The 27,820-nt window shown below is 49.2% G+C and overlaps 2 protein-coding genes and 1 pseudogene across 3 annotated transcripts in view; 1 reads left to right on the top strand and 2 right to left on the bottom strand.

The window, feature by feature from the left end:
• Positions 1 to 255: 255 nt before the first annotated feature.
• On the top strand, positions 256 to 16,161 carry MTRES1 (mitochondrial transcription rescue factor 1). Its single transcript, XM_053664829.1, has 5 exons — positions 256 to 595; positions 3,183 to 3,278; positions 6,289 to 6,768; positions 9,156 to 9,228; positions 12,496 to 16,161. The coding sequence occupies exons 2-5, from the start codon at positions 3,220 to 3,222 to the stop codon at positions 12,673 to 12,675; spliced, it is 792 nt and encodes a 263-aa protein (XP_053520804.1). The 5' UTR covers positions 256 to 595; positions 3,183 to 3,219; the 3' UTR covers positions 12,676 to 16,161.
• LOC119059445 (uncharacterized) lies at positions 14,438 to 14,542 on the bottom strand (annotated as a pseudogene).
• A 4,263-nt stretch (positions 16,162 to 20,424) lies between the features above and the next one.
• The window catches only part of BEND3 (BEN domain containing 3), a 40,549-nt gene continuing 33,153 nt past the window's right edge, over positions 20,425 to 27,820 (bottom strand). For both annotated transcript variants that reach the window (XM_037159040.2, XM_037159041.2), the window contains exon 4: positions 20,425 to 26,098. In XM_037159040.2, the coding sequence (XP_037014935.2) occupies positions 23,852 to 26,098 (2,247 nt within the window). In that variant the 3' untranslated portion in view covers positions 20,425 to 23,851. The remainder of the gene's footprint in view (positions 26,099 to 27,820) is intronic.

Genomic DNA, 27,820 nt, shown 5'->3' with positions numbered 1-27,820 from the left:
GAGAATCCAAGGCCCACCGCATTAAGATAAGCTTCTCTGAAACCACGTGGAAGAACTCTGAGCGGGCTTCCGCTCTAGGCACAGAACTCCCAGTGTCCTCGGGGCAGGGCGGCCCGACCGGGCAGTCATCCGAGGCGCGACTTCCAGCAGGGGTCGCTGCGTCCCCGCCCCCGCGTCCAAACTCTCTGCTCCGCCGCTCTCGCCGCTACAGCGCCGACGGAAGGGGCGGGGCATGGGTGGGGCGGTGCCTGGAGGCCTCGGTCGGAGCGACTGCGGGGAGGGAGGGGGAGGGGTGGCTCTGACTTACAGGTAACTGCGCCCCTGCCGGGCGCGCTGCGCCCCCAGCCGGAATCCCCTTTCCGTTGCTTCACTGCGCGCACTGGCGAAATAGAGGCTAGGCGAGCGCCTTTGCCCTGTCCGCGCTTCTGCCACACTCCGCGTGAGTCTCCCAGGTCCTGTCCCGGCCGGGTCAGCTTCGGACGCCCGGGGGGGCCGAGATTGCCCCGGTCCCGACACCTGCTGCTGTCCCCAGACACAGATCGGGAGCTCAAGGACGCAGGCGTCCAGTTTCCCCTAACCTTGAGGACCCGGAAAGGTGCGCAGCGCGCGGGGGTGGGCAGAGAGACAGAGAAACCTGACCCGGTCTATGTAGTCAGTCCACCTCTAAGGGCAGCAGAAGGGAGGATTTTTAATTGTAATAGATCTAGAAGCATTTAAACCAGGTTCTCCTTACGGAGTAGTGAACAGGCTCGGGAACCTTGATTGATTCCCGCAGGTCGAGGACAGCGTTGCCTCTTACAGCCTTCGATTAGTTCACAGATTCTGTATCTCTCCTAAACTTATCACCCAAAACCGCCGTCGGGCTTCCCGCCCCGATTACCCCTAGGCTCTTGTACCCCTTCTGGCCCAGGAAATCTTTTAAAATGTACTTTTACCACTTCCCTACTTAAGACCTTTTACGGCTTGTATGCCCTCTGAGTCAAGTCTAAGGACATTTTAGGTTTGCAAGGCCCTTGGAGATCTAGCTTCTTGCCCATCAATCCAGCCCCATCCTTGTTCTTTTCCGGATTCATTCCAATGCTCCAGTTCTGTTGTACTTTCATTCCACAGTAATTAAGCACTTACCATGTGCGATTCAGCAGAGGAAATAATACAGGTGGAGATCCCTACTCCCCTACTAGAATGCAAATTCTACTAGGGGAGTTTACATTCTAGTAGGGGAGACAGGCGGGGGGGAAAAAACACTGGTAAGTTATCAGTTATGTAATCTTAATAGCAGAAAATAAGATCTATGGGGGAAAAAAGTAGAGCAGAGTAAGTAGATTGGGAGAGGGAGATGCCTATTAAATAGAGTCGGAATGAGTAGTCATCATTGAAGTGTAGATGAGTTATCCATGCAGATACCTGGGTAAGAGTATTCTCGGTGCAGCTGAAACAAAGGACTCTGGCCAGAAATGTGGCTGTTGTGATGAGCAGCAGGAAGGCCAATGTGGCTGGCGCTGAGGGAGCAAGGGTGAGAGAGGCAGGAATTGAGGTCAGAAAGGAGAATGAAGGGGCCAGATCACAGACTTTAGGCCATAGTAGGGATTTTGCTTTTCTCACTTATGAGGGAAATAGCGATGTGGTATAAATTGCTTTTTAAGAGTCATTCCTACACTCTGGGGAGAACAGGCTCTAACAGAGTCTTTGTAGCAGCCCTGGTGATAGTGGCCTGAATCTGCTGTGGTAGCAGTGGAAGTGGTGGGATACTGGACTTGGTATCTTGGTATAATGCATGTGGGTGTGAGGGTATCAGAAGAGTGGAGAATGACTGGAAGCTTTTGTTCTCAACTACTAGAAGGGTGGTGTTGTCGTTGACTCAGGTGGGGAAGGTTGCAGATAAAGATTTGGGACTGGGAATATACATATTGGGAGTTTATTTTGGACCAGTTGCTTGAGTTGCCTGTTACTCATACGGAGACTGAATAAATAGGTAGTTGGATATTGTGTCAGGGGTCCGCAAGGCCACCTCCAGGTTCACTGATTTATTAGGAAGACTTAACAGGACTCAGCTGTGGGTCACATACAAAGCACAATCAGCACTGGAGAAGATGCATGGGACAATCTGGAGGAAGCAGTCTTCCAAACTAAGAGTCCTTTCCCAGTGCGGTCACACAGGACATGCTCAATTCCTCCAGCAACAAACTGGCAACACATGTGAAATGTCTATCAGGAAAGCTCACTGGAGACTCCGGGCCCAGTGTTCTCATTAGGATTCAGTCACATAGGCAGTGTCTATGGAGAATGTACCAAAATTCCAGACTCCTATAAGCAGGGATTCAGCCTATATCAAATGGTTTGTACAAGAAGTTTAGGCACAGTGCGCCACTCTGGGAGTGGTGAGAATGAAACCTGAGACACCAGCCAATTGCTACCTTGCAAGCAGACTTTTCTAAGGATAGCAGTGTCAGACCTGCTAAATTAACTCTTCTGCACAGATACACAAATCTGAAATTTGTAAGGATGGTCTGGAATAGTGATACAGATCAGGGAGTTGTTGACGTATAAGTGGCATTTCAAGCTGTGGAAATGTCTGATGTCTTGATATACATTAGTCAAAACTGATACCTGAGCTGGACGAAGTGAATGGAGAAGAGGGTCAGACTGAGCCCTGTTGCCCTCCGACACTAAGATGTCAGGAAAAAGAGAAGGAAGCAGCAGAGAAGCCTTGAATGGCAGCAGTGGGCAAGTTAGGAGGCGAACCAAGACAGGCATCCTGGAAGCCAACTGGAAAAGGAAAGTGGTTAGTTTCAAATGATGCTGAGAAGTCAGATACAATGGGGACTAACAGATGCACTTTTGGATTTAGAAAACAGGGCACTGAGTACATAGACAACCATTTGGTGGAATTTTGCTGTAAGAGGAGCGGGAAAGAGGCAACAGTTTAGGGGTAGTGGGGTTTTAGGAGAATTGCCTGTTTGTTTTTGAATGAGAAATGATGGCATGCTGATGAGGTTGGTCCACCAGAAAGCAAAAAATCATGGTTGTAACTTGATGTCGCCCCCAAGCTTAAATTCCGGCCACTTTTGCCCCCAGGCCTGCCTGCTCTGGGCTCCAGCCTGTGCAGGGCTGGGCTCCTTTGGACCTCAGCTTTCAGGTCCCGTTCTCTAACAGCCGGTTCACTCACCCACGTTCCACTTCAGCGGGCAGTTTCTTGAGGACAAGGACTGTGTTTTATACATGGACCTAGCTGGCCACTTGGCATATGCAAGCAAATGCACGATGTGGATGTATCATAGGTAGGATGCTCATTTCATTTCTTAAAAGTGGCTCTACAAGTATGCACTGGTTTTTGTATGTGTTGAGCAGATCGGGGATGGGAGTGAGGGATAGAGTACAGTTTCCGCCCTGTCACTACTCTTGGGACATAAGAACAGCACCAAAACAGTATTGGCACAACATGTGTTTGGAAAAGAGCACGGGGAGGGTGGAGGAGGATGGAAGGTTTTGTGTGGAGCTTGGAGGGCAGGAGGCCATGTTAAAAGGACAGAAACTTTTTTTCAGTGGTAGAATCCTTATTTTGCAATGCAATACAAGGAACCCCTATATTCATCACCACTGCAGTTCTGGTTGGAGAGGGCTTGGGCCTGCAGGACCCGCCCCTCTGGCTCTCTCGCTCCTCGGGCCAGTTCCAAAGCTCTGAGGCAGAATCTGGGTTCTCACACTCCACCCCGTGGCCCTGGGTGTCCACTGCAGTGGTCATCATCTCCAGCAAAAATTTACATTACTGTGTTTCCTCAGTTTTATGCTTATAAATTTTATCTAAGCTTCAGCATTTACCAACATACCTCTGCTAGGGAGCACAGCAGATTAGAGAGGGAATGAGTAACTAATTACAGGTAATGAATGTTTGGCTTGCCATTTTGGTTGTGTTAATAGTAATTACATATGAGTGTGATTTTTAAAGCCATTTTGTGCTAGTAAAAGTTTCCTAGTGTAGGTAAAGATAACTATTCGTGGTGGATGTGGACAGGACCATAACATCCAGGCGTTCCTCATAGAGACCCCAGTGTGGCGTAAAGGCAGGGAGGGGGCGTGGGGAGTCCCAGGACTGACCTGGAGCCAGAGCTCCCCCCGCCCCCCCGCAGGATGTCTGAGTGGGACAACACTTCAGTCTGCTTCTGAAGGTAAGGAGCAGACTGAATTCTCTCTAGTAGTGCAGTCAATGAAGGTAAGTGTTTGTTCAAAAGAAAATGAAGAGTGTCATGGAATGGCAGAAAGAGCAGTGGGTTTGGAGTCAGAAGATTGGTGGGAGGTTTAGCATGGTGGTAAAGAGCCTTGATGAGGAGCCAGGAAGCCTGGGTCTGAGTCCCCTAAGCATCTGTGTGATACCGTAACTTGTGGGCTTGTGGAAGGAATAAACGAGTTAGTATGTGGAGTGATGCCTGACCCATAGTAATCAGTGCGTGCTGAGAAGACTTGGCATTGGAATCCTGGCTCTATCACTTACCAGCTGCATGACCGAGCCACTTGTTAAACTGCTCCAAGTCTCATCTGTACTCTTCTGTAAAACGAGGGGCCCACACAGAGTTACTCCTGAGAGGCAGCCGCCTTCCTCCTCTCAGCAGACTGGTCCGCCCTGGAGGTGTTGTTCACAGGGGCGGAGCACACCGCCAGGGCCTGAGCTCCAAGGCGTCCACGTGGCCTTCGGCATTATACCTGATAGCAAAAGAATTTGCTGAAGTCACTTAGACCGCTGTTCTCAAACTTTCTGTTTATTGGGATCCATAGTATATACGTTTACTTGATGACTGTGTGTGTTTGTGTGTATATGTATATACGTATGAGTGTAAATGTAACAAAAGTTTCATAAAGCAGTGTTTACTTTTATTATATGTGATACACTGTAATATTTTCTATACCTTTCTGTTCTAGTTCTGAAAAAGTAAAAGTTTTAAAAATAGCCCATGACACACAGTTTGAGAAACACTGACCTCAAAGATAGGCCAGCCATCATTACTGTCTTCCTCCTCTGTGCGACCTGAGCATCCCACAAACCAGTCTGGTCGGCCCACTGGTATCAGGTGTTGGGCCATGGCTGTCGTGGCCCAGAACTCAGACATCGCCTGCATCGTGCAGTGAGTCCCACACGGAATTCCCGGTCCCCATAGAGAACCAAGGTCCCACACAGAATTTCTGGCGCCAATGACTGCAAGCTCCGGCCACTTTGGGTTAACCTGCCGTCAGCCTTGTGCTGAGTGGGAAGGAGGAAGGAAAAATCGCGGGAATCATTATCAGATCAGTGTGAAAGTATAGCCTTGATGCGAAGGACAGTCGTTCACAGACTTCGAGTATGAGATACTGACCATATGGCAACCCCTCTCGCATTACTAACCGTGGTTAAAACCATCCTGATGGACTGGGGAAAGTCTGCCACTATAATAGTGTCTGCTGCCTTCGCAGTAATGTAGGAATTGATTGCTCTCTGGCACGTTAGCACCTCAGTGCCTCAGGAAGCAGTTTCCTAGGTTGTGGGTCTCCGAGTCTCTTCCTTCTCTGCTAGCTAATGCCTCTGCTAAGCAGCGGGAAGATGTAAATGAAATAAAGTGCATGTCTGTCCAGTTGGTTCGTCCAGCTTTGATTTGCTGGGATTGGAGGTTGAAGTAGAGTTTAGAGATTCACTCTGGGTTTTGTGAGGTCACGATCTGGCATCTTTCCACAGTCAGGTCAGTGTTGTAAGGGAATGTATGGCACATGTCAGTAAATAGTCTTTCTGTGAGATGTTTTTTAGAGATTTTATATATTTATTTTTAGAGAGAGGGGAAGGGAAGAAGAAAGAAAGGGAGAGAAACATGCAAGAGAAACATCAGTCAGTTACCTCTCACACACCCCAAACTGGAGTGCTGGCCCACAACCCAGGCATGCGCCCTGGGAATCAAACCTCTGACCTAATTCACAGGCTGGCACTCAACCCACTCAGCCAGGGCAAGATTTTTTTTTTTTAAACAAATTATCTAAAACTATTATTAACATTTTCCAGTAGCAATCAGTACCAAGCTAACTTGGGGGTTGGAAAGAGTAGAACCAGTGTTTTCACATATGTTCGTATCTAGCTCGACTCTCATGACCAGCCTGTGAGGTAAGCATGTTAAGTACAACTTGAAGACTCACTGTGGTACGGTGCATGGCCTCCGTGCACGCAGACCACTGTGGCGTAGCAAATGTGACATGGTCACAGCCTGTGTGGTGTATGTTGTGAGACGCCAGGCCGCTACACTCGTGAAGTGAAACCGCATTCCTGTCTTGCAGGGTGTGCACCGTGGCCATGACTAGTGTCAGGCTGCCTGCCAGTATTTTGAGAAAACCGGATGCCTGGGTCAGACTCTGGGGAGCGGTACGTGGGACGCCTTCATACAAGCTCTGTGCTTCCTGGAATCGACACTTATATTTTTCTAGTACCAAATTAAATGCATCAAATTATAAAACACTTTTACATAACATTTTCTCATTGAGACTCCCGGGACTTTTACTACCTCCAGAATATATTTTCCCATTTTCCATGAGATTCAAAAGTAATATAAGCTCTAAAAAATCTGCTAAGAAGACTCTGCAGAAAGTTGAGGATGAAGAGGACTCTGGTGAAGAGAGCGGCCACGACGAGCTGAGTGAGCAGGAAGAAGGGCCGGGGGACGACCCCAGCGTGGTCAGAGACTACAAAGACTTGGAGAAGGTCGTGCAGTCCTTTCGGTATGATGTTATCCTGAAGACAGGCCTGGATATTGGAAGAAAGTAAGTACGATGTGCATTTTATTACAAGATCACTTTTCTTGTTGGCTGTTTTAATGTAGCATTACCAATCACGAGGCCCATATTATGGTGAAGAGCAACCATAGATGAGACCTTATAGGAAACCTGTTTCAATTATTTCATTTTATAGACGAGAAAATTGATTCCCAAAGAGGTCAAGTGATAGCCTGAAAATCTCATGTGCCATATTTTTTTGTTTCTAAAACTCCCTTAAGACTATAAAATGAACTGTTGATTTTATGTTAGTAACATCTTTAAGGAGAAAAGGGATCACCATGTAAGATGTATATAGCAAGAATAAAATGCATCTGGATTTTACAGTCCAGAAAACAGTGTGAAAAAATATCTCTTAGAATCAACGGAAGCTGTATAACGTGGTGGTTAAGAACGCAGGCTCTCCTGACTTGTGTGGCAGAACACCGGCCTGCAAACCAAAGGGTCACCAGTTCGATTCCCTGTCTAGGGCACGTGCCTCAGTTGCAGGCCAGGCCCCCCAGTTGGGGCCATGTGAGAGGCAACCACACACTGATGTTTTTCTCCCTTTCTTTCTCCTTCCCTTTCCCTCTCTCTAAAAATAAATAAAAAGAAAAAATTTATTCTTTTATTTAAAATAAAATATACTTTCCATACTTAAAAAAAAGGAATGCAGGCTCTGAAGCCCAGACTATTGACATTCCAGTCCTGATCATGTATATGACCTTGGACATAAATTCTCTGTGCTCCATTTTCCTTTCCTGTAAAATGGGGACGATAGAACCTACTTAAGAAGGTAGTTGGTGGGATTGAATATTTCTCTAAAGTATTTATAGCAGTACCTGGCACATAGTAGGTACTCAATATATGTTACTTGTGATGATGAAAATTCGTCCAGGCTGGGTGGTTTGGTCTGTGTGTCTCTCTCTGTCTCTCTCCCCCTCCCCCTTTTCCTCTTCTCCCTTCCCCTTCCTGTCTCTCTAAAACCAACAAACATATCCTCGGGTGAGGATTGAAAGGGAAAAAGTACTGTGTATGTTCATATATAGTGCACAGAGATACTAAGTGTAACTTTCAAGATTCTTGATTTTAGAGGAATAGAGAGAAACATCCACACGAGAGAGAAACATTGATCTGTCACCTCCCGTACACACAGGGACAGGGATCAAATCCGCCACGTAGGTATGTGCCCTGACCAGTAATCAAACCCACAAGCTTTGGGGTTGGGTTTGGGTTTGGATTTCGGTTTGGGATGCAAGCATGGGACAAAGCTCTAACCAACTGAGCCACCTGGCCAGGGCTCAAGATTTCTTTAATGTTCCCATTCTCTCCTAGACTAATTATACAAGAATAGTGACCCTCATCTCATTGTTCATTCATTCCTGTAGCAGTCATTACGCACATACTGAGTGCAAGGTAAAAATTGTGGTATGAATGATAAGTTCAGAAAGATTTCTTTGTGTAACTGGTACCTTTATGACCTAATTTTCTTTTTAGTTTTTTTATTTTTTATTTTTAAAATATATTTTATTGATTATGCTATTACAGTTGTCCCACTCCCCCCTACTATATGACCTAATTTAATGGCATAGTTTACTTTTTCAATCTGTGAAGCTTAAGGGTCCATAAAGGTGACTCTGAGCCCATAGGCAACCTGATTGGGATTCGTTCGTAGTCTCTAAAATCTGGCAAATTTGAAAGGGGTGCTCTCCCTCCCGCAGAGTGATAGCTGCTGCTGCTGCTGCTGCTGTTATTAAGGGGAACTTATATGTCAATTGCCTGGAACCAGAGCTTCAGGAAGAAAGGGCACTGATTTCTGTCTGGATCCTCCCCTGGTCTAGTTGCCCCAGAAATTAGATTCATAGAGATTAGCAGCCTCAGGACTGGAGTTTCCCCACCTGGCCATGCAGACTAGTAGAGGGTTTCTTAATGACCCCATCGTAGGCATGGTGCCTGGTTTTTCTGTCAGAGCACAGAGCAGGTATGTGAGGGGAAGGGAGTGACTGCTTACCTTGTTGTGAGTCACAGCAGCTACCACGTTGCAGGGAGCTGCTGCACAGGGAGTCAGGTGGGGGACCCAGCCCTGTCCCAACTGGGGCAGGTGCACGCACTGAGCCCCCTCAGAAAGCCCCATCAAGGGACTGCTTCCCTGCCTGAGAATTACTAGCAAATCTTTGCAGCAGGTCAGCATCTGTTCAAAAGTCCCCTTTGGTCTCCCTGTTTTAGATACATATGGGAGCAGCTGACTTTCACTTTCCCAGCACCCAGGCTGAAGATTTTGTGGGGAGGTAGGTCATTGTCAGAGTAAGCATTAATGGCAGGTGTGTTTCAAAAACTTGTATAATGGTTTTGAATATATTTTTATTTTAAAGCATTTTGACTTTTTTTTTTTAAAGCAAAGTGGAAGATGCATTCTACAAAGGTGAACTCAGGCTGAACGGGGAAAAATTATGGAAGAAAAGCAGAACGGTGAGATATTAAGACAGCCAGCTGTTTTTGTTGCTTTGCCAAACTCAGTTAATGCTGCCCCCAGTTTCCCTTCGGGCACCTACTTGCAGCATTACCCTTCTGAGATCTCCCCAGGGCCTGGTCACGCTACAGTCACCAGCCGCCTTCAGTCACACAGATCACGTGCTCTTTTGCAGCCATGATGACTTTGAGATGAAGCTTCCCCTTTCTTCTTTAAAATTTGAAGATGACTATCAGAACTGGCAAAAATCTAATATTTAAACTTCTCAGTCATTAATGTTAGTCCCTGTGACATTTTAACAATCAGGCTGAAAAGGAACATTCGGTCTGTGCAGAGGGTCTCTGGCCGTCGTTCCCTGAGCGGCGGTGCAGCCCTGCAGCCGGCAGCCCCTCCCCCAGTGCCCGTGGCCCAGGGGCCGGCACCCAGTGAAGGAGGCTCTCGGAAGGGTTACAGGAGAGTATATTTCCACTGTCCAGTGTTGTCACAATAAATCATATATATAGGTTCTGTTAAAAGTATGTATTTTTGTAAAAGTCGATTATATAAATACATCTAGAATTAAAATATTATTAGTAGTATTTTTTGAATGGGGCATTATATTTTCTTCATGCTTTTTATTTTCATAATTTTTACAAGTATTTATCACTTTCATAATTGGAAAAAACCAATAATAAGGTAAAAGTTAACGAAACAAAAAAAGTGTACAACAGAGGCCCTTAACAAATTTAGAGGATGCAGACTTATTGTGTGAGGTATTGGCAGACGTGGCCTCACTGAGTCAGTGCCTGGGGACAAGTGTCCCAGGGAAGGCAGACACACTTTCAGAGGTGGTTTTTATTTTGGCTTCTCTCTTGTTTTAAAACACCCCTGAGGCGGAGGGAGGGCCTCAGCAGGGTCCTGTTGCCCGGGGACATGGCAGGGTGCCAGCTGATGGTGTGGACCTGGGGGAGCACCGAGGCTTTCTCTAGAGTGCTTTCTCCCAGGATCTGAGTGGACAGGAGGAGGATCTCAGCACTTGGGTCAGCTGTCAAGTCACAAGGCTCACGATCCCTCTGGTGTCACCTGAGCTAGCCGGCTCTCGCTGTGGGTGTCAGTCATTGCTCAGTGCGCTGCAGGAAACCAGGCACTCCAGACGTGCTTCAGAGATCAGGCCCTTCCCGCCCCGTAATTGCTTTTCCGTGTTTGTGGCCCAGCCCGCTTCTGGCCAGACGCAGTGTCCAAAGGTGAGACCTGCTCCTGGTGCCTGATGCCTCGGTGCGGGGGTCTTGTTTACAAACACCACCAGGCTGTTTCTCCCCCTCTGCTTTGATACATGGTTCACTGCAGCCTAATTGCTGCAAATGCATTCTGCCTTGGGTGTTCTATCTTCTCATCTGCCTTCCAGATTTCTCCTGAGGGTCAGCAAAGGAAGGGGCCAGTATTAACACTGGGCTGCCTTGTTACTAGGCGACCTGGTAGCCATAGTAACTGCAGCTAAGGGGAGACTGGAAATGTAGATATTTCGAACAGCCCCTAATCCTAGCCAGTTTTGCTTTGTGTCTGCTGTGCCATCTCCCGCATTGGGAAGGACAGGGCTTTGCAGGAAATAAAGAACACCTGCCCTTGCATGGTCCGTTCTGTGGGGCCAGTGCCTGGCTGCTGGCCCTGAGGGGCCAGGCACTTGCCTGATGCTGTAGCTGTAACCCTGGTTGTCTGCAGCTGAGCAGAGTTTTTCTGTGAGCTGCAAACAGTTGGGGCCCAGAGTGCGGTAGGTGCTGGGTAACTGTTGACTCAGAGTGTTTGGAGTCCAGATGTGGGGACTGAAGCCTTCCTAAACTCACCTCTCCCTGGGATCGGCTGGGGAAAGGAGAAGGTTTCCTTCCCTGTTCTGTGCCCTAGAAGTAAGCTGCCGAAGGGACCCACTTTTCAGGTTCCCGTGAGCCTGCTCTTCTCTTAAGGGGCAGAAATCACCCACAGTGTTCTGGGAAAGGGTACACGAGAAGGGTTGCCTTTCTTCCATATGCTTTTGTACCTTTTAAATTTCCTATCAGGTACATATATTAAAAATGAATTTTGTGGAAGAGTTATGCCAAAAAAGGTACAGCAGAGACCCCAAGCCTTGTGTTTTTGGACATTAATCCACAGTTGGAGCTGCATGGTCATTATTTTTTTTAATCGGACCCAGCAGAACTACATACAGGATGATCCCTGCCCTCCCCGCCCTCCTCAGATGATTCCTAGGTCAGTCCATCCTTCACACCTAAGGGGAGAAGCAGTCTTTGTGCCCAGGTATGGTGTGAGCCTTTGCCTCTCGGCCCCAAAGGGGGGACATCAGTGGTTTAGAATAGGTCCCCATGTGCGTGTCCATCTGGCTCTGTGGGCTGCCTGGATTGACCAGGTGGCCTCCTGATGAGCAGCTGTGCACTCCTGTTTTGTAGGCTGAGTGCTGGGCCTACAAAAGCCTTGTGTGAGTGGAAGAACAGATGTTCGTTCCGAAGGCACGAAATTATGAGTGCCTCAGACAGCATTCGTTGGAAAATAAGGTGAAAGCCATCACCTAGCACCATGCCTCTTAAACAGCAGCCGTCCGGTAGGCTTTCGAGTGGTTATGTGTTCCCACGTAGAGTCTGTGGCCCACGTATGGGGCTCTCCTCCCCCTTAGAAGAATGCCCTTGGTCATCCCTGGCTTGTCTTCTAGTAGAAGTCACTTTATCCCCTTCCTGAGTTGCTGGGCAGATCCCCTGGGATCCAGAATTGCCAGGACCAGGTATCCATCTGGGCTACCGGCACCCTGGCCGCTACGGCATGACTGCCTCAGGGTGTGCCCTGCCCTCACTCAACCCAGAGCTCCCATCTGGGCAAGAATGGGTTTGACCTCAGTCCCTCAAACCCACTGCGTCAGCATCCAGTTTGCCTCTCTTTTCCATGGCAGTCCATCTTTGTGAGTCGAGTCCTGCCTCTCTTTTTTTAAGTGTAGTCGGTATATAATTTTATACTCGTCATGTAAGTTTTAGGTGTACAATGTGGTGAGTATTTGGGCCACACCACATGGGGACTGTCCACAGGTTGCCCGCTGTCCAAGGAAGGACCCTGACTGGTGCGGAGCTGCACTTGTTTAAGGCACCTCTGAGTGTGGCCCTAGGAGTGAGTGACTGCTACAGAGTTGGGACCTTTCCTCACCTGCCCCCTGGGTGGTAGTCACCTGCTGAAAGCTCCAAGCAGGGATGTTTGCATTGGCCTGCATTTCCCAGGCTGTAATAAAGGCTCGGTTTTCTTTTAATTTTCAGGTGAAAGTGGGAGATACATTGGATCTTCTCATTGGAGAAGATAAAGAAGCAGAAACAGAGATAATGATGCGGATTCTCCTGAAAAAAGTATTTGAAGAGAAGACGGAAAGTGAGAAATACAGAGTAGTCTTACGACGTTGGAAAAAGTTAAAATTGCCTAAAAAGACTATGATGAAATAAACGAATTGCTTTTTTTTTTTCAAGGGAAAAAGCTGCTGTCTAATGGGGAAAAGAGCTAGCTCAAAAAACAGACATTTTTATTAAAATAAAGCTCTTGTATCATTTGTGGAATCTACTGGGCCATCCTATGGAAATTGGAATCCGTATCTCGGAGACACTCCCAGTGGCCTGGATTTTCCTTCTGGGCTTGATTTGTGCTTGTTTGGACCCCTTGAGCATGAGCGAGGTGTATGCTGAATGCTTGAAGCCCAGGCAGGGTTTTAATGATCAGCCTGCTGTCTGCTGTGGTAACCACATCACGAGGCAGCATGAAATGCACTGGCCTGGTTGTCAGTGTTCTCATTCCAGTTTTATCCCTGTCGGCCAGCTTCCCTGGGTTCAGGCTTCTTAAAGGAAAACCAAGCCAAGCGAAGGTCGCCCAGGGGAGCATCGGGAGACCTCATTCACCACTGGCCTTTCTGAATTACCAACATTGCTGGCCTTAGTTTGTCCTTAGAAGTCTGGGTGAGTCAAGTTCCACCGAATTCCAAGTGGGAAGGCAGTTAGTTAGGGCTCATTTAAAATTAATTGTCTGGGGCAGGGGTTGATCAACTAAGGCAGCCAGAGGCCTTTCAGATGGTACGTAAGAATGGTTTTTACATTTTTAAAAGGTTGTCTAAGAAACAAAAAGGAATATATGACATGACCTTGTGTGGCCCACAGAGCCTAAAATATTTACTATCTGACCCTTTGTGGGAAAAATGTGATGACTCCCCCTGGTATAGGGTAATAGGCTGAGGGTTTAATTTTCAGGCGAAAGTAGAAAATAGATTTTTATCAATGAAGAGAATAAAGACTCAGAAACTAATCTAATTCTTAAGAGTTACAAAAGGGACAGAGCCTAAGAACACAGAGTAGTATTAGAGGGCACACACACAAATATAGGCCATTTAAGGAAAGGCCGTCTGCATAAATAAATTAGTCTTTAGACTCCTAGGGGCTGTTCCTTAGCACTGGCAGGGCCAGCCCGTTGAGAGTGAGGTTGGCGGCAGCGCAGGCAGAGCTCTGCAGCCCGAAGCAGTGGGCCGTTGGGGCCCATGATTCTGGAAGGAAGGCTTTTACCAGCTCAGCTTTCAGAAGACCAGGGAACACCAATTTTTATTTGAAATCTTAAATAAGTTCTCAGGAAGAAATAGTGTATTCTGTGCACTGAGTCAGAGGGGATTTTTCTATTTTACCACTTATTAATTGGGTTCTACTGTCATCAGTGAAAATATGTTTAATTTTGACATTATGAATTGTAATTTAGATTATACTGACATCCATACTTTTTCTCATTCCCTTCACCTGCCCCTTTTCCCCTCTCCCTGTCTTCCTGCCTCTCCCTCCCTTCTTGCTTCTCTCTCCCTGTCTTCTCTTGGTTTCTCCATGGGAAATAACAGTAAGCCCCAGAAGCCTTGGATGGTGAGGGACAGCATGAGAAGTGTTGGGGGTCCTGGTTTTTAAGCTCAGTCTTGGCATCAGCAAGTTGGGTGACCTTGGTCAGATGGGGATCAGGTTACTAATTGCCTTACCTGTGTCTTTGAAGGAGGAAGAAAGTGAGAATGTACAAAGCTGATGAGTTGGTGGTAGGCAGAGAGCAGGAGGGGGGCCGTATGGAAGGCTTTTTGGAGCTACTGGTAATTAGTCCCTAACTTAGCTGCCCGGCAGGGTTTGACCCGTTCCAGATGTCTCCATTTTTTTTTATGGTTCCCCCCCCCTTTTTTTTCTTTTTCTCTCTTATCATGTTTCTTCTTATAGGTGTCAAAACTCATCCCAAACAATGAGTTCTGGGTTACAAAAGAGGATTTATTTCTGCACCTGTATGTAGTCTTTGTCCACAAATCCGTTTTTAAAAATCAAACTAGGAAAGAAGATACCTGATGATGGAGAATGTTGGTTTGATCACAGCACATGGCAAAAACTGATCAGAAACAAAAGCAGTTCATAAAGATTTATGGAACTCTTGGAGCTCACTCATGCTGTTGTTTATAATGCTGTCCTGGCAAAGCCTCCTCAGTGAGGATGTGGCCACCACAGTGAAAAGATAAGAAATTTGGATGTTCCTCATGCACTGGTTCTGAACTGGGGGTGACTTGGCTGCCCGAGTACATTTGGTGATGTCTGGAGAAATTTGTGGTTGTCACAAATGAGGGGGTTTCATGGGCATCGAGTGGGTAGAGACCAGGGACACTAGTGAACACCATCCGTACCGTGTACCAACCGCCTGCATGACAGTTATCTGATCCAGCACGTCCGCAGTGGTGAGGCTGAGACACCCTCCTCCAGTGGGGCGGCGAGGAAGGTTTTTGTTAACAGTTTTTGTTTTCCCACAAAGGTATGGAAATGCTTCTAGTGTTTGTGCTTTTTAAAGAATCAACAATGTCAAAGTTAGGCTTTGGTAGAGGCCAGTCCAGCCCTTTCACCAGTAATGGTTAATCCTTTCAAAGAAAGGGCGCCCTTATGGGAAATACAGTGCTAATTGCATTTCTCTGCTAATAGCATTTATACCTTTCCTGGAAAATTATACAGATGGCTAGGCAATAGTTTCATTATCTTTTTAGCGTCTGGGGGATAAGTCATGGTTTATTTGGTCAATAATGATTGGGGAGGTAGAAACATAACTACCATTTTTCAAGAAACTAAAAAGAAAACAGATTTCATTTGGGGTGGCAGTGTGTGTTCCATGAGCCTTGAAGGGTAAGCAGGGTATATCAAAACATTCTGGTAAAGTTCTGCTTCTCTTTGTTTAAGACAGAGGGGAAGGGAGGAAGAAGGGAAGAGAAACATTGATGTGGAAGAGAAACCGGTTGCCTCTCATACGTGCCCTATCGGGGACCCAGCCTGCAAACCTAGGTGTGTACCTTGACCAGGAATCGAGCGAACATTTTGAAGGATGACACCCAACCAATTGAGCCACACTGGTCAAGGCTCTGCTTTATCTCGGTCACATATTTTTTGGCTTTCAAAAAATTACTATCATAATGATCGGACAATTTACTGATGATCTCAGGGAGTAGTGAAGGAAGTTATATAAAGTCCATGGAGCAGACTCAGGAGAACAGAATTTGTGTCTCCCAACCTTCTTTCTCTTGATTTTTGGAGAAATATCAATCCATTATTCCACTTAATTAGGCATTGATTGCTTGATTGCTTGAGTCTCGTATGCACACTTACTGGGGATTGAACCCACAACCTTGGTGTACCTGGACGATGCTCTAACTACCTGAGGTGCCTGGTCAGGGCCAAACTTCATTCTTTCAGTGAGTCACATCAGTTGCTTGAAACCAGCCTTCGTACCCAGCCTCCAGGTTCTGTCATTTTTTTCTCATTTTCCTGTATTTCCACTGGTCCTCCGTAACTTTAGCCCCCTATTGTCGTGTGTGATGTGTATCTTTTTGTATGTATTGTAAAATGTTTTGCTGTTCTATGTTAATATGTCTAAATTTCATAAATGATAATACTATACATTTCTTTTTGTATTTTTTTCACTGAGAATAGTTTTAAGATCCACCCATGGCACTGCAGATTCATCTAATCCATTGCTCCTCTCTGCCGTGGAGTAAATCCCAGGTGCGTGCCCCCGTTTGGCCTGCCCACCCTCCCAGTGACTTTCTCCAGACTGCAGCACACGTGCTGCTTGCTTGCTCCGCACAGCGCTGCACCAGGCCACCCTCCCACGAGCAACACACACAGCCCCTGGCCCGACCAGCTTTCTGGCCTTTGCCAGTCTAATGCGGGTCTACAGAGGTATAGTACTTTCACATGCACTCTTCATAAGTTCTCCCTCTCCCCAGCCTGCTGCTTCTCCCCAGCCTGCTGCTTGGGATTTCTCCGCCGGCTCTGAGATGGGGTGCAGCGTCTGACTGCCGCTTTCCTGTTGCTCTCTAAGACGTGCTCGCTGGCCTTTAAAAATTTTTTTTGTTCATTATTGCTTAACACACCAAGTATGTCAAAAGCAGGTTAGTGAAAAGCCTACAACTTTGCAAGGTCCTGAGGACATGGGTTGCTCACTAAGCATTTGTTGACGCCATTGTAGAGATGTCAACGGCGTCCAGCGGGCCTTCCCTCTGGGGACTTCATGTTTAAAGCTGGAGAGACCTTCCCCAGGGAAGATGAGAAAAGCCCCAAGGACTGTGGTCAGGGCACAACAGCGAGGGTCTCAAATGGGCAGTTTCTGTTTAGAGGTCCGGACTGGCCATAGCCACTGTGCAGCGGCTCCGAGGGGTTTGATGCTGTGAGACACTTCCCCACAGGGTGTGTGGAGAATTTCCTCTAGGGTTGCAGGGGAAAGCTCGTAAATCTTGATTCTGAGACAAAGGTGGGGCCACAATGACAGCAGCCAGCTCAGGATCTAAGCGGCACAATGACTGTTAGTATCTCGAGGACAAGGCCCCATCACCGAGGGCCTAACAGACGCTGAAGTATGTGCCTTATCCCACCTGGAACCATGCCTGTGCAGATTTCAACTTGTCAGATCAAGGGGACTCGGGTTTAGTACCTTGTATCAGAAAAAGCAGGAACGGAACCCAGGAAAGAACTGATTTCTGCAGCCAGCACTTGACAGAAGGGTGGGGAAACTGTGCGGGCCTGCAGGTGTGCTTCTGGGCGGTGCCCAGCCGGTTCCACCTGTGATGTGGCCTTGCCCGTCTGTGCCAAGGGGAAGCACCAAGGTCTCAGCCTGCTTATACCACACACACCTGGAAAATCACTTTCAGGCAAGAGATGTCAGGTTTTGTGCTGTTTATCATCAGAACCGTCCCTCCAAGCTCAAACGAGCTTAGCTGCCAACTAGTGAGGGTGGGACTTGTGAGAATCATGGAGCAGTGCCCAGGAGGTGGCAGGTGTTAGACTTTTGCTGAGTGAACTTCCTCTAGAGGCAGAGATGAGTCTTCCTGCATTCCTTGTTCTATTTCCTGTGGCATTAAATGCTTCGGCGGGTCAAATGCTCTCTCACTTGGATGGATCCAGAAGCTCAGAGACTGGACAGTTTGCAAAAGTTAAATAGTGGGGGACCGCTAGGTAGAGATATGGAGAAGTTACTGCACACAGCTACACAAACGGCAGCTCAGAAGCCACAAGCACAGACTTTGGTGTTGGCCCAAGCAGCATTAGAGGCCCCCAGCTCTGCTAGCTGTCTGACCTTGACCAAGTTACTTAACCTCTGGAAACATCCCCTTTTGTAAGGGGATGGATACAAATATCTAGCCCACAGGGTTTCTGTGGGGATTAAAGGAACTATGCTTGTCAGGTCCCAGCACATTCTTGACTCACTTCAGGAACTCAGAAGATGAGAGTTCTCACGAAAAACAGAACTCCCTGTAATTTAAGGACCCACTGTCACTTGTGAATACACAGCTGTCACACTGCAGGAGCTTCTGGGAGGAGCAGCGGCATTACACACTCTCAACCTCCGTCAAGAACACAGTTCACCATCTGAACTACCAACTCCATTTAGAAGAACAAATGAATTCTTACCCCTTAAATAATGAAATCAACGGCCATGCGTGGCCATGCAGAAGTGTTCTGGCAAAAGCCACCGTAATTTGGCCGGCACTCCTGCACCCTGACTCTGAAGCACACGGAACCCTGCCTCTTCCCACTGACCCAGCGACAGCTGAGGTTTGGTCTGCCACTAGCTAAGTAGTCGACTTTATTTTAGCACAACAGGAAACCACTTATTTCAGCCGGAGCCTGTTTCTAATAACCAGGAAGGTACTAAGCCTCCCGTTTCTGCACATACACACAACTCAGTGAGTTCTGTGAAGTTCCTGTAGTGCGGGGAGTGCTCGGAGTGCAGCCCCCAACATCAGCACCAGCATCACCTGGGAATGCAAATTCGCAGGCCCCACCCCAAACCTACCGAATCAGAACCTCTGGTGGTCCTGCCCCTTGTGGGTACTGATGGATTCCCACCCAGATCTCCTTTGCCGCTGCATTCATCCTGTAGCCGTTGAGGGCCACTGGCCCTCCTGGAGTCCAAGGGAGCCCCCTGCCAGGTGGGCTACCCTGTTCCCATGGGCAAGATGTCAGAAAAGTCAGTAACTGGCAGTTCATATTGTGGGGCTGCTCGGTGGATTGGAATGAAGCTGGGGTGGTGCAACCAGACTCCTGCTGATGGCCTTCCCCGGCCCCATCCTGCTTTCCTCACACTCTGGCTCCTGCCAGCACACCCTCAATCATTTGCACAAGAACCCCCACCTCAGGCTCTGCCCCTAGGGAATGCGATCCAGGGCAGTTCATCTCACAATCTCAAGAGATGTACTCCTATCAGAACATGTCTGTCCACATTTCCCACAATCATTTCACCCAGGGCAGTTCTAAAACCAGTACGTCCACACCTAAGTCCCCCCGGGGAGGCTTGGAGGATGTGGGGGACAAGACAGTGACTTGCAACTCTCCTGGGATCTGAGCCTGTGTGTGCTGCGGCTCAGGGGCACGGAGCTCCTGAGACGTGTGACAGGGTGAAGGTGAATGTGGATTCAAATCTTGGCACTGGGATCTGTAAGTTATGTCGACTCGGGCAACACACTCACTTCTCTCTCCTTCGTTATCACAAAACACCAGCGCCTAAACACTGAGTTTTTAGGAGAATTAAAAGAGATGACATCAACATCATTCAGGGCCTGAGTTTTCTTGTCTTAACAGGCATAATTATGGAACTTGCCTCACAGGGACTGTGAGGGGATTCTGAGAGATGACCCAGGTACAGCTCTTAGTGTGCCGGGCACAGGTACAATGGCGAACAGCTGCTAGGTGCCACGTTACGAAGCAGGCTCAATAAATGTCCATCCCTTTCCCACCACTGGCCGGGGGATTTCGGATTTATCTAGGAGCTCCCAGTCCATCCCGTTTCACCATTCCTCCGATAATGATAACTAACTGGGTGTGGGGATCTTATCTCTTTTCTAAGTAAGCTCCCATATATTAAAACTCTCTGAATTTTCTTTGTGGTAGACAGCGAAGATACTTATAGCTAGAAGGGGCTTAAAGAATTTAGCTTATGCTTCTTTCAACTCTTGCTTAAACTTGCTCTTGCATTTTTAGCCTTTGGGGCTGCAGCCCTTGACCAGCCCCAGCCTGTGTAAGGCTGAGTGCAGGAGTGTCAGGGCTCACGAGCGAGCAAACACTCACTGTAGGAAAAGCGTTCCAATCCAAATCACAACATATTTATAAGAAATTGTGACCCTGGGCCAAAAAAAAGTTCCTCTGACAACTTGAGATATTATTTTCACTATGAAGTACTGTTTAAACTTAATGACTTATAATTAGCCAAAGAGTTGAGGAAAACATGTATCCTTTTGTTACAGTTAATAATATGTTAGCTTTGAGGAACTACATCCCATTTAATCCAAAGAAAAAGAGTGGAACTAGCCTGGCCTCAGGCAGGGATCAGCTGGCACGCCCAGGAAAGGTAAGGTCAAAGGCACCTCCCGCTGGGTGGCCAGGAAGCCGTTTGTGTAGAAATGGGCTAGCATTATTTGGTGACTTTGCAGTCATTCAGCTGTGACGAACAGAACTCCAGTGAGCTGCAGCCCTGACACCAGCTGGTGGGAGCCCCAGAGGCCGAGGTGCCCTGAGCACCCACGTACATCCTCCCCTGGGAGTGGGTGAAGAGGCTGCACGGACGGACAAACACCCCGAGACAGGCTCTGAGAGACCTCTCCCTAAGAAAATAAGATGTTATGAGACCATATTTTTCTTTTTATAACATTTTATATAACTCATAAAACAGTGCTTGTATAAAAATTCACACAGAGTTGCTAGAGAGCATACAATTTCCAAAAATGTCCTGGGTTTTTGTTACATTCAGTTTTCTAAGGATGCACTCAAATCAATGGTAAAATGCAGACATTATGTGGTATTTCATTATCTTTGGTAAAACTATGCTCATGGTTTTGTCTCCTCACAGTATTAACTCTGATATCCACTTTGTGCAGGGTCTGCTATCACTAGGACGTCAGAAAAAACATTAAGGCTGGATCTACGCAAGGCAAGTGGGCGGCGGCAGCCGCTTGGCCCCACCCCCACTTGGTATCATCTACCTACATGGGCAGCAAGAAAGCCCAACGACCTCCAGTCAGGGGTCTTGAAACAGCCCCCTCTCAGTCAGGCAAGAGGCAACCATCTGGGGGAGGTGGAAACTGAGGCCGTCTCCACGGGAACCCGAGTGGCCAGGCTGTGTGGTGTGGTCCGCCCAGTGACTCTCACCATTTAGAACAGCTAATCCACTCATCACTATGTGGATCCCACTGGCTGCTTGATGGGATAGCCCTCCCTCCAGCTTCAAGAAAAGGAGGTGCAGGGCCGCCGCCATCTGGGAGGGGCAGCCGAACCCCCACAACACAGACGCGACTGTAACTCCCTGTGAAAGACACTGCCAGAGAGAACTGAAGCAGGATTCGAACACTCAGTACATGAGACTCCCTTTATACATTCTTTTAAAACTTGCTAACACAGAAAACGAGAGACACTACCACCTATGGCAACGTGCTACTTAACATCAGAATGCGTGTGTGCTAATTCTTTCATTCTCTGGCTATGAGGCCAAGAGAAAAATCCAAAAACAAGTAAAAACCAAAGAATTTAGATGGAGAGGGGGAAGGAATTCACCAACAGATTTTATGGGAAACATGAAATTGTGAAAACAGCAGTTTGTACTTCTATTGCTTCATGTAAAGAACTGCCCCTGGAGCCCACCGCACGGAGAGAGACAGGACCTGCACATGTCTCCTCACGGGGACAGCAAGCAGCTCCCGAGTGCGTCCACCTCTCTGCACGGGAAGGGAGTCTAAGGTTGGGGGGAGGAGCCCTAGGCAGGAAAGGTGTTGAGGAAACCACCAAAACACAGTTTCCAAAAACCAGAACATGCTCTAGGTTACGCAGAAACAACATTCGTTCTTAGAACCTAGAACCTGTTGATTTCTTTAACGTGGGTGGATAAGGTTTTAAAAAAATTAATAACTGATTGTGCTTCTGAAGTTGTGGGTGGCGTTCCACCCCCTGGAAGCAGGACAATTTCACATGGCTTGGAATCCTCTTGGATGCATCCGAGACCAGAACAAACTCCACGGCACACCCTCCAGCCAGCAGGGCTGGCAGGCGAGGGCCACTGCCATCTTTGGGTAGGGAATGCATGTGCGTGTGCGAGCGTGTGTGCGTGTGTGGGGGGTACTAAGGCATCGAGAAAGGCCCGGGTGGGGGGGGTGGGGGGGTTGGGGGGGAGCGTCCTGGCTGCTGCAGTCCCTTCTTCTTTCCAGGCACAAAGAGGTATGTACTTGGTATGTATGTAGGTCCCCTTTACCTCCCTTCAGTTTTTTAGTAAGAAACGTAGGTGGGTAGGTGCGAGTCATTAAATCCCTGCACATTTCTAAATTTCAGAAATTTGAGGCCTGCAGTTGCAACAGAAATAATCTGCAAATGACATTTAAAAGCGAATTTACTGAAATTAGATCAGCAAGTTTACATTACTCAGAATCCTGTCATATATATTAAAATTAAAAAAATGCCTGCTCGGTGCAGGCAAAATTATGTCATACAGCCAGCAGAACTGAAGTCCTAATTAATCGGCTGTATAAAGACAATTCACAGATTGTTTCTATTACTTATGCATTTTAAGGGAGCAAAATATTAAGCCACAAAGCTTTTATGACTACCCTGTGTGACTCTCATTTTTTCAGGTTTCTGGTATGATGTGTTCAGTTTGAGTTAGACCATTTCCCTTCCCTCCTAGGCATCTGGCCCCCAAAGTCAGATAAATAAAAGTGTTGTTTTTAAGGACTTGAACTATTATTTGGGAAACTTCCTGGTTAGAATTCTTGGAGAACACACCACTAGCCTGAAGCAGTTTGACCTTCCCAACCAGTGAGAAGAAGCGTCTCACCCCGAGGCCAAGGGACCAGCCGGATGGAGGACAGCAGGCTCTTCTAGGGGATCTGAGGGGAGAGCTCTGAGTGGACCCTGAGAACGGACATGGGTGGCCCACTCCAGATGACCTGTGTCCTTCCAACGCCAGGTATCCCCGAGAAAGCCTGAGGGTCTGGGCCCACCCTGAGGAACAAGGATGCACACGGACTGGAGGAGCGAACACCGAGCTGTGGTGAAGAACACACCACACAGCTCCCAGAACCCGGGTTCTGTACAAACACACACACAGAAAGTAAACAATTCTCGGTGAGTCCAAAGAGACCCACCCTCAAATCAAACAAGAAGCCAATTATACACACACACTGTTCTCCAAGGAAACGTGTCTACCCCTCCAACCAGCATCCTCATGTGGAGAAAGAAAGAGGCGAGTGGAAGGATGCAGCTCAAATGACACTGTGAACGTGTTTCCACGTCTATCTACATTCATATCATCATCATCATCATCATCATCCAGTGTTCTTGTCTACAGAGAGGGAGCCCCACACTCTACCGACCTGGCTGAGCAGGCCAGGCCACGGGGAAGCCCTGTCCTCAGCGCCGCCGCAGAAGGGAGGGCACATCCCTGGGCAGAAAGGACGTCACGCTCTTCCACCCCATCTACTGCCAGCCAGGAGCATCTCGACTCTTTTGAAATCAGATGTGAAAGGCAGGGTCAACAGAGTGGGTCTCTACACCCCCTGAAGTTATTATCAGCCATCACGCCCAAAGGTGGCCATTCTAAAAATCCCATAAATCTGAAACCACCTTGAAAAGAAATCCCAGTAACTGAAGCCATCTAACAGTAGTTCACCTTGAATATTTAAGATTTTCTTCCTAAGTGGCCCCCCCAGAGAGCCCATGATCCTTTTAAAAGAGATTTCCTTTCTTTCAACAACAGCTACAAAAAGAACTGATAAAAACGGAAGATGTAAAATGTGGGCAGAGGAACAAGACAGTTGCTGAATTTGCATTTCAAATTGAGAAGAAGGGGAGGACGAAGCCAAGGAGAGAGAACCCCTGTTGCTGAGGCCCCTCTGCTCAACCAGCTCTGCACTGCCCCCCCATTGGCTGCACCACTGGGGACTCAGGGCCAAAGTCATTAGTGGGAGACACCAAATGTAAGGCTTCTTTCTTGTAGTGGGGTGGGTGTGTACATGTGCAAAAGTAGTGAGCCCCTTCCCACTGACGTAAGGTGCGTGTCTGTGGGTACCATACACATGCTCCAAAGAAGGCCCAGGTCCTCGGCTACCCATCACTTCTCTACTTTCTTGGCTTTCTTCAGGATGTCACATTTTTTCCTGTTGGGACGGCGGCACCGTTCGTCGATGCTGGGGATACATTCGTAGTGCCACACCTCTTCCATCTTCTCCACGGGGTACACCGCCTCCACATAGTGGCGGATGAGCCGGAGCCGCGTGGGGTCCAGCTGCTTCTTGTTGCAGGCCCCAGAGTGGTTGTACTGCAGCCGGAGGTTCTCGGCCGTGAAGAGTTCGGGGAAGAGCCTGACCAGGAGCCGGGCGGCGAAGTTGCCCACCGAGAGGCTCTGCTGCACGATCTCGCGCACCTCCTTGTCCGACAGCAGGTACAGGGAAGGCACCGGGAAGTCAGGCGACGGGACCACCAGCTCGTCCAAAGGGATCTTGCAGAAGTCCTTGCTGCTTCTTTCGGGGGGCAGCGGGGGCCCTTCAAATTCCTCTCGGAACCTCTCCGGGTTGATTGCATAGCTTGCCAGGTCTCTGCACTCAGGGCCTGGCACGTGGACTTTGCGCTGCTGCTGGTAGGAGCGCCTCTGCTCCGTGTCCCGGCGCCGGCAGCGCTCGTCCAGTTTGCCCACAAACTCCAGCGTCCAGACACGGTCGTTCTTGGCCCGGGGGTAGAGCAGTTGCACGTAATGGCGAATGAGCTTGATGCGGGAAGGGTCCAGCTGCTTTTTGCCCAGGGAGCCACTGCAGTTGTACTGCTTGCGCAGGTTCTCATGCGTGAAGAGTTCGGGGAAGAGGTGCACCAGCAGGCGTGAGGCAAAGTTGCCGATGGACAGGCTGCTCTCATAGATGCTGCGCAGCTGTTCCTTGCTGAGCAGGCAGTCGGCGCCCGGCACCTCGAAGTCAGGCTGCGGGATCTCCAGCTTGTCAAAGTCGATGGGCACCAGCCAGATCTTCTTGGAACGCCGGCCTGGCCGCTCACCCTCGAAGCTGTCCTCCACTTTGACCACAGAGATGTCGTCGGGCAGGCTGGAGGAGTCGTAGCAGTCATCCCGCGGGGGGTCGCCCTCGCTGCCCCCGTCCAGCCCCAGCCCCTCCAGCTCATCGTTGATACGCTGGGCGCACTGATGAAGCCAGGCCTCCTCCTCCTGCATGTCGGGGAAGTAGATCTCTGTGTAGTTGCGGATGATCTGCAGCCTCTGCGGGTCCAGCTCCTGCTTGCCGCCATCCCCATAGCAGCTGTACTGCTCTCCCAGCCTGCGATGGTCAAAGAGCTCGGGGAAGAGCCGGTGCAGGAGGAAAACCGCGAACTCGCCTGGCGACGAGGCTTCGTCCAGGAACTCGGTGAGGTCCTGTGTGTCCACCACGTGGTCAGAGGCTATGGTGCTGCTCCGATCCAGGGACAGGGCTTCCTCCTGGTCTTTGTTGTCCAGAAAGTGGCTGGGGTCCACCTGCTCAGCCTCAAAGAAGCTGGCGACCTGGCTCCCCGGCTGGCTGTCCTCCATTTCCCGCTGGGCCCAGAAGCGGCTGAAGAAGTCGTTCAGCTGGGGCAGGCACTCGGCCTGCCACACGGCCGTGTCCTTCACTGAGGGGTAGTAGACCTCCACATAGTTGCGGATAAGCTGCAGGTGCAGCGACTCCAGCTTCCGCTTGGCTGCAAAGCCGCAGGCACTGCAGCCTCGGGAGAAGTCCACGTCGCTGAAGAGCTCAGGGAAGAGCTGCACCAGCAGGCGACAGGCCAGGTCGCCGCCTGACAGGCTCTGGTCCACGATCTGCTTGAGTTCGGCGGCGGTCAGCTGGTACTCAGGGGGTGGCTGGAACTTGGCCACCATCTCTGTGGGGCTCACCTGTTTCTTAATGCGGCTCACCTCCAGGGACAGCAGGTCCACCTTGCTGTGCAGCTGCGACATGTTGGAGGAGAGTGTGTTGAGCATGTAGAACATCTTCTGGATCAGAAAGTAGATGTTGGGGTCGCCGTCAGTGGTCGCAGCCACACTGCCACTGTCCCGCTTCTGTGTCTCGTTCAGGAGCCTCAGTGGCGAGGGGCTGTTGCTGGGGTTTGCCTTCTCCAAGAGCTCATACGTGCTGAGCACGTCCCCTGTGGGAGGGTTCTTCTTCTCCATGATCTTGTGAGAGATGCCGTACAGAGGCTTCTTGTAGGAGGGGGTGCTCAGGTCACTGCAGGGCTCCTCCTCGCCCGGCCACACAGAGACCAAGGTCTTGCCCCTGCCGGCCTGCTCCCCGTTGCCCTGGCAAGGCGAGCTGTTTTCCCGGTTCCTCATGCCTGCTAGAAGTGCCTGGAAAACAAAAGCTGTGTTAGGGGGGTGTTCTGATGCACCACACTAGACACAGGTCTGTGTCACACACACACAGGGGCCAAGGTCAACTGCAGGAGCTTCCGAAGAACTGCTTTGCCCTGCCCTGGAATCAGCCTGTCCCAGCTTCCCAGAGCAAAAACCTGCTCACGCTTCCTACACCCTGAGGCTCAGACTGGACCGGGGAGGCTTCAGGTTGCTGCGGGGCACCAGCACTGGGCTTGTGGCTCATAGGGCCGGACAGGCGATGAGCACAGGAGCTGACAAGGCCTGGCAAGAACCTGCTCTAGGGAGGACTGAGTCTGTGGGAACACGAGGAGCCCCTGTGGCAGCTCTGCCACGGGCAGGTCACCTCATCAACTTGGGCTCTAGTGCTTTCAGGCAGGGGTGGTAAAATCACTCCTGCCCCCAGCACCTCTGGCATGTCCTCCAGTCTGCGGCTCTCGGAGAACAGACGTCACCACTCAGGACGGCTGAGATGCACAGTGGTGAGCACGGACAAACAAGGTCTGGACAGTGGCGCTGTGCCACCGACTCCACCACGCCTGGAAGCACGTCTCATTTCGGACCAGAAAAGGTCCTGGAATCTCCAGAGCCTATACAACTGCGAGACTCTGAAGTGATGAGGCCTCCCAGGTTTCTAAGTCTTGGTCTCCTTGTCAGTCCAGCAGCCCTTCCTGATCAGTGTTCCAGGACAGAACGACGCCCCACTGTCCTAAGTCACCCACTGCACATCGTGAACTACTGTGGGTCTCACGCATCTAAGAGGGCACTTGCAAGATGGCAGCGCAGGCAGACACGGTTCGCCTCGTCTCACAACCACATCAAATTATAACTAAATACAGAACCACCATCACTCAGAACTGCCAGAAAGTGAGTTGAAGGGAAGTCTGACAACTACAGAATTAAGAAACCACATCCAGGACTTCTGGCCAAGATGGAGGCATAGGCAGACACACTGTGTCTCCCTGCACAAGCAAAAGAAGGACGACAATTTAAAAACAAAAAACAACCAGAACTAACAGAAAAGTCGAACTGTATAGAAATCCCACAACCAAGGAGTTAAAGAAACATTCATCCAGACTGGTAGGAGGGATGGAGTCTGGCAGCCAGAACTAGAGGACTCTCGGCAACGTGGCAGACAGCAGAGCAGGGCGAGTGAGGCAGCGGAGTGTGGAGCAGGGCACCCAAGGCTGCGGCTGCTGGACTGGGCGGTCCCACATTCGCACTCAGATAAACCAGGAGAAACAAAGGGAGAGCAGAATGGACTACGCCACCCAGGACCCCAGTGCGGGGACATAAAGCCTCAAACTACCAATTGAAAACACCTGTGGGGGTAAGCCGGCAGCAGGAGAGACTCCCAGCTTCACAGGAGAGTTTGTTGGAGAGACCCACAGGGTCTGAGAACAGACACAAGCCCACCCACCTGGGAACCAGCACCAGAAGAGCCCACTTTGCTTGTGGGAAGTGGGGGAAGTGACTGAAATCCGGCAGAGAGTGGAGCCAGTGACATTGTTCCCTCTCGGATCCCTGCCCCACATACAGCATCACAACCCAGTGATGTGAGTTACCCTACCCTGGTAAACACCCGAGGCTCCACCCCTCACTACGTTAACAGGCACATCAAGACAAAAAAAAAAAATAGCCCAAAGGAAAGAACAGATCAAAGCTGCAGAAAAAATACCACTAAGTGATGAAGAGATA

The sequence above is a fragment of the Artibeus jamaicensis genome, unplaced genomic scaffold (genome assembly GCF_021234435.1).
Source record: "Artibeus jamaicensis isolate MK-2021 breed Jamaican fruit bat unplaced genomic scaffold, CSHL_Jam_final contig_387, whole genome shotgun sequence".
NCBI classification, from domain to species: Eukaryota; Metazoa; Chordata; class Mammalia; order Chiroptera; family Phyllostomidae; genus Artibeus; species Artibeus jamaicensis.
Note: the sequence above shows the minus strand (reverse complement) of the source record. Positions and strands in the feature narration are given on the sequence as shown.

Coding starts and splice junctions, on each gene's coding strand:
- MTRES1 (XM_053664829.1), top strand. CDS start 3,220: ATGGACCTAGCTGGCCACTTGGCATATGCAAGCAAATGCACGATGTGG. Junction 6,769..9,155: donor GGCCTGGATATTGGAAGAAA/GTAAGTACGATG, acceptor TTTTTTTTAAAG/CAAAGTGGAAGATGCATTCT. Junction 9,229..12,495: donor TATGGAAGAAAAGCAGAACG/GTGAGATATTAA, acceptor TTTAATTTTCAG/GTGAAAGTGGGAGATACATT.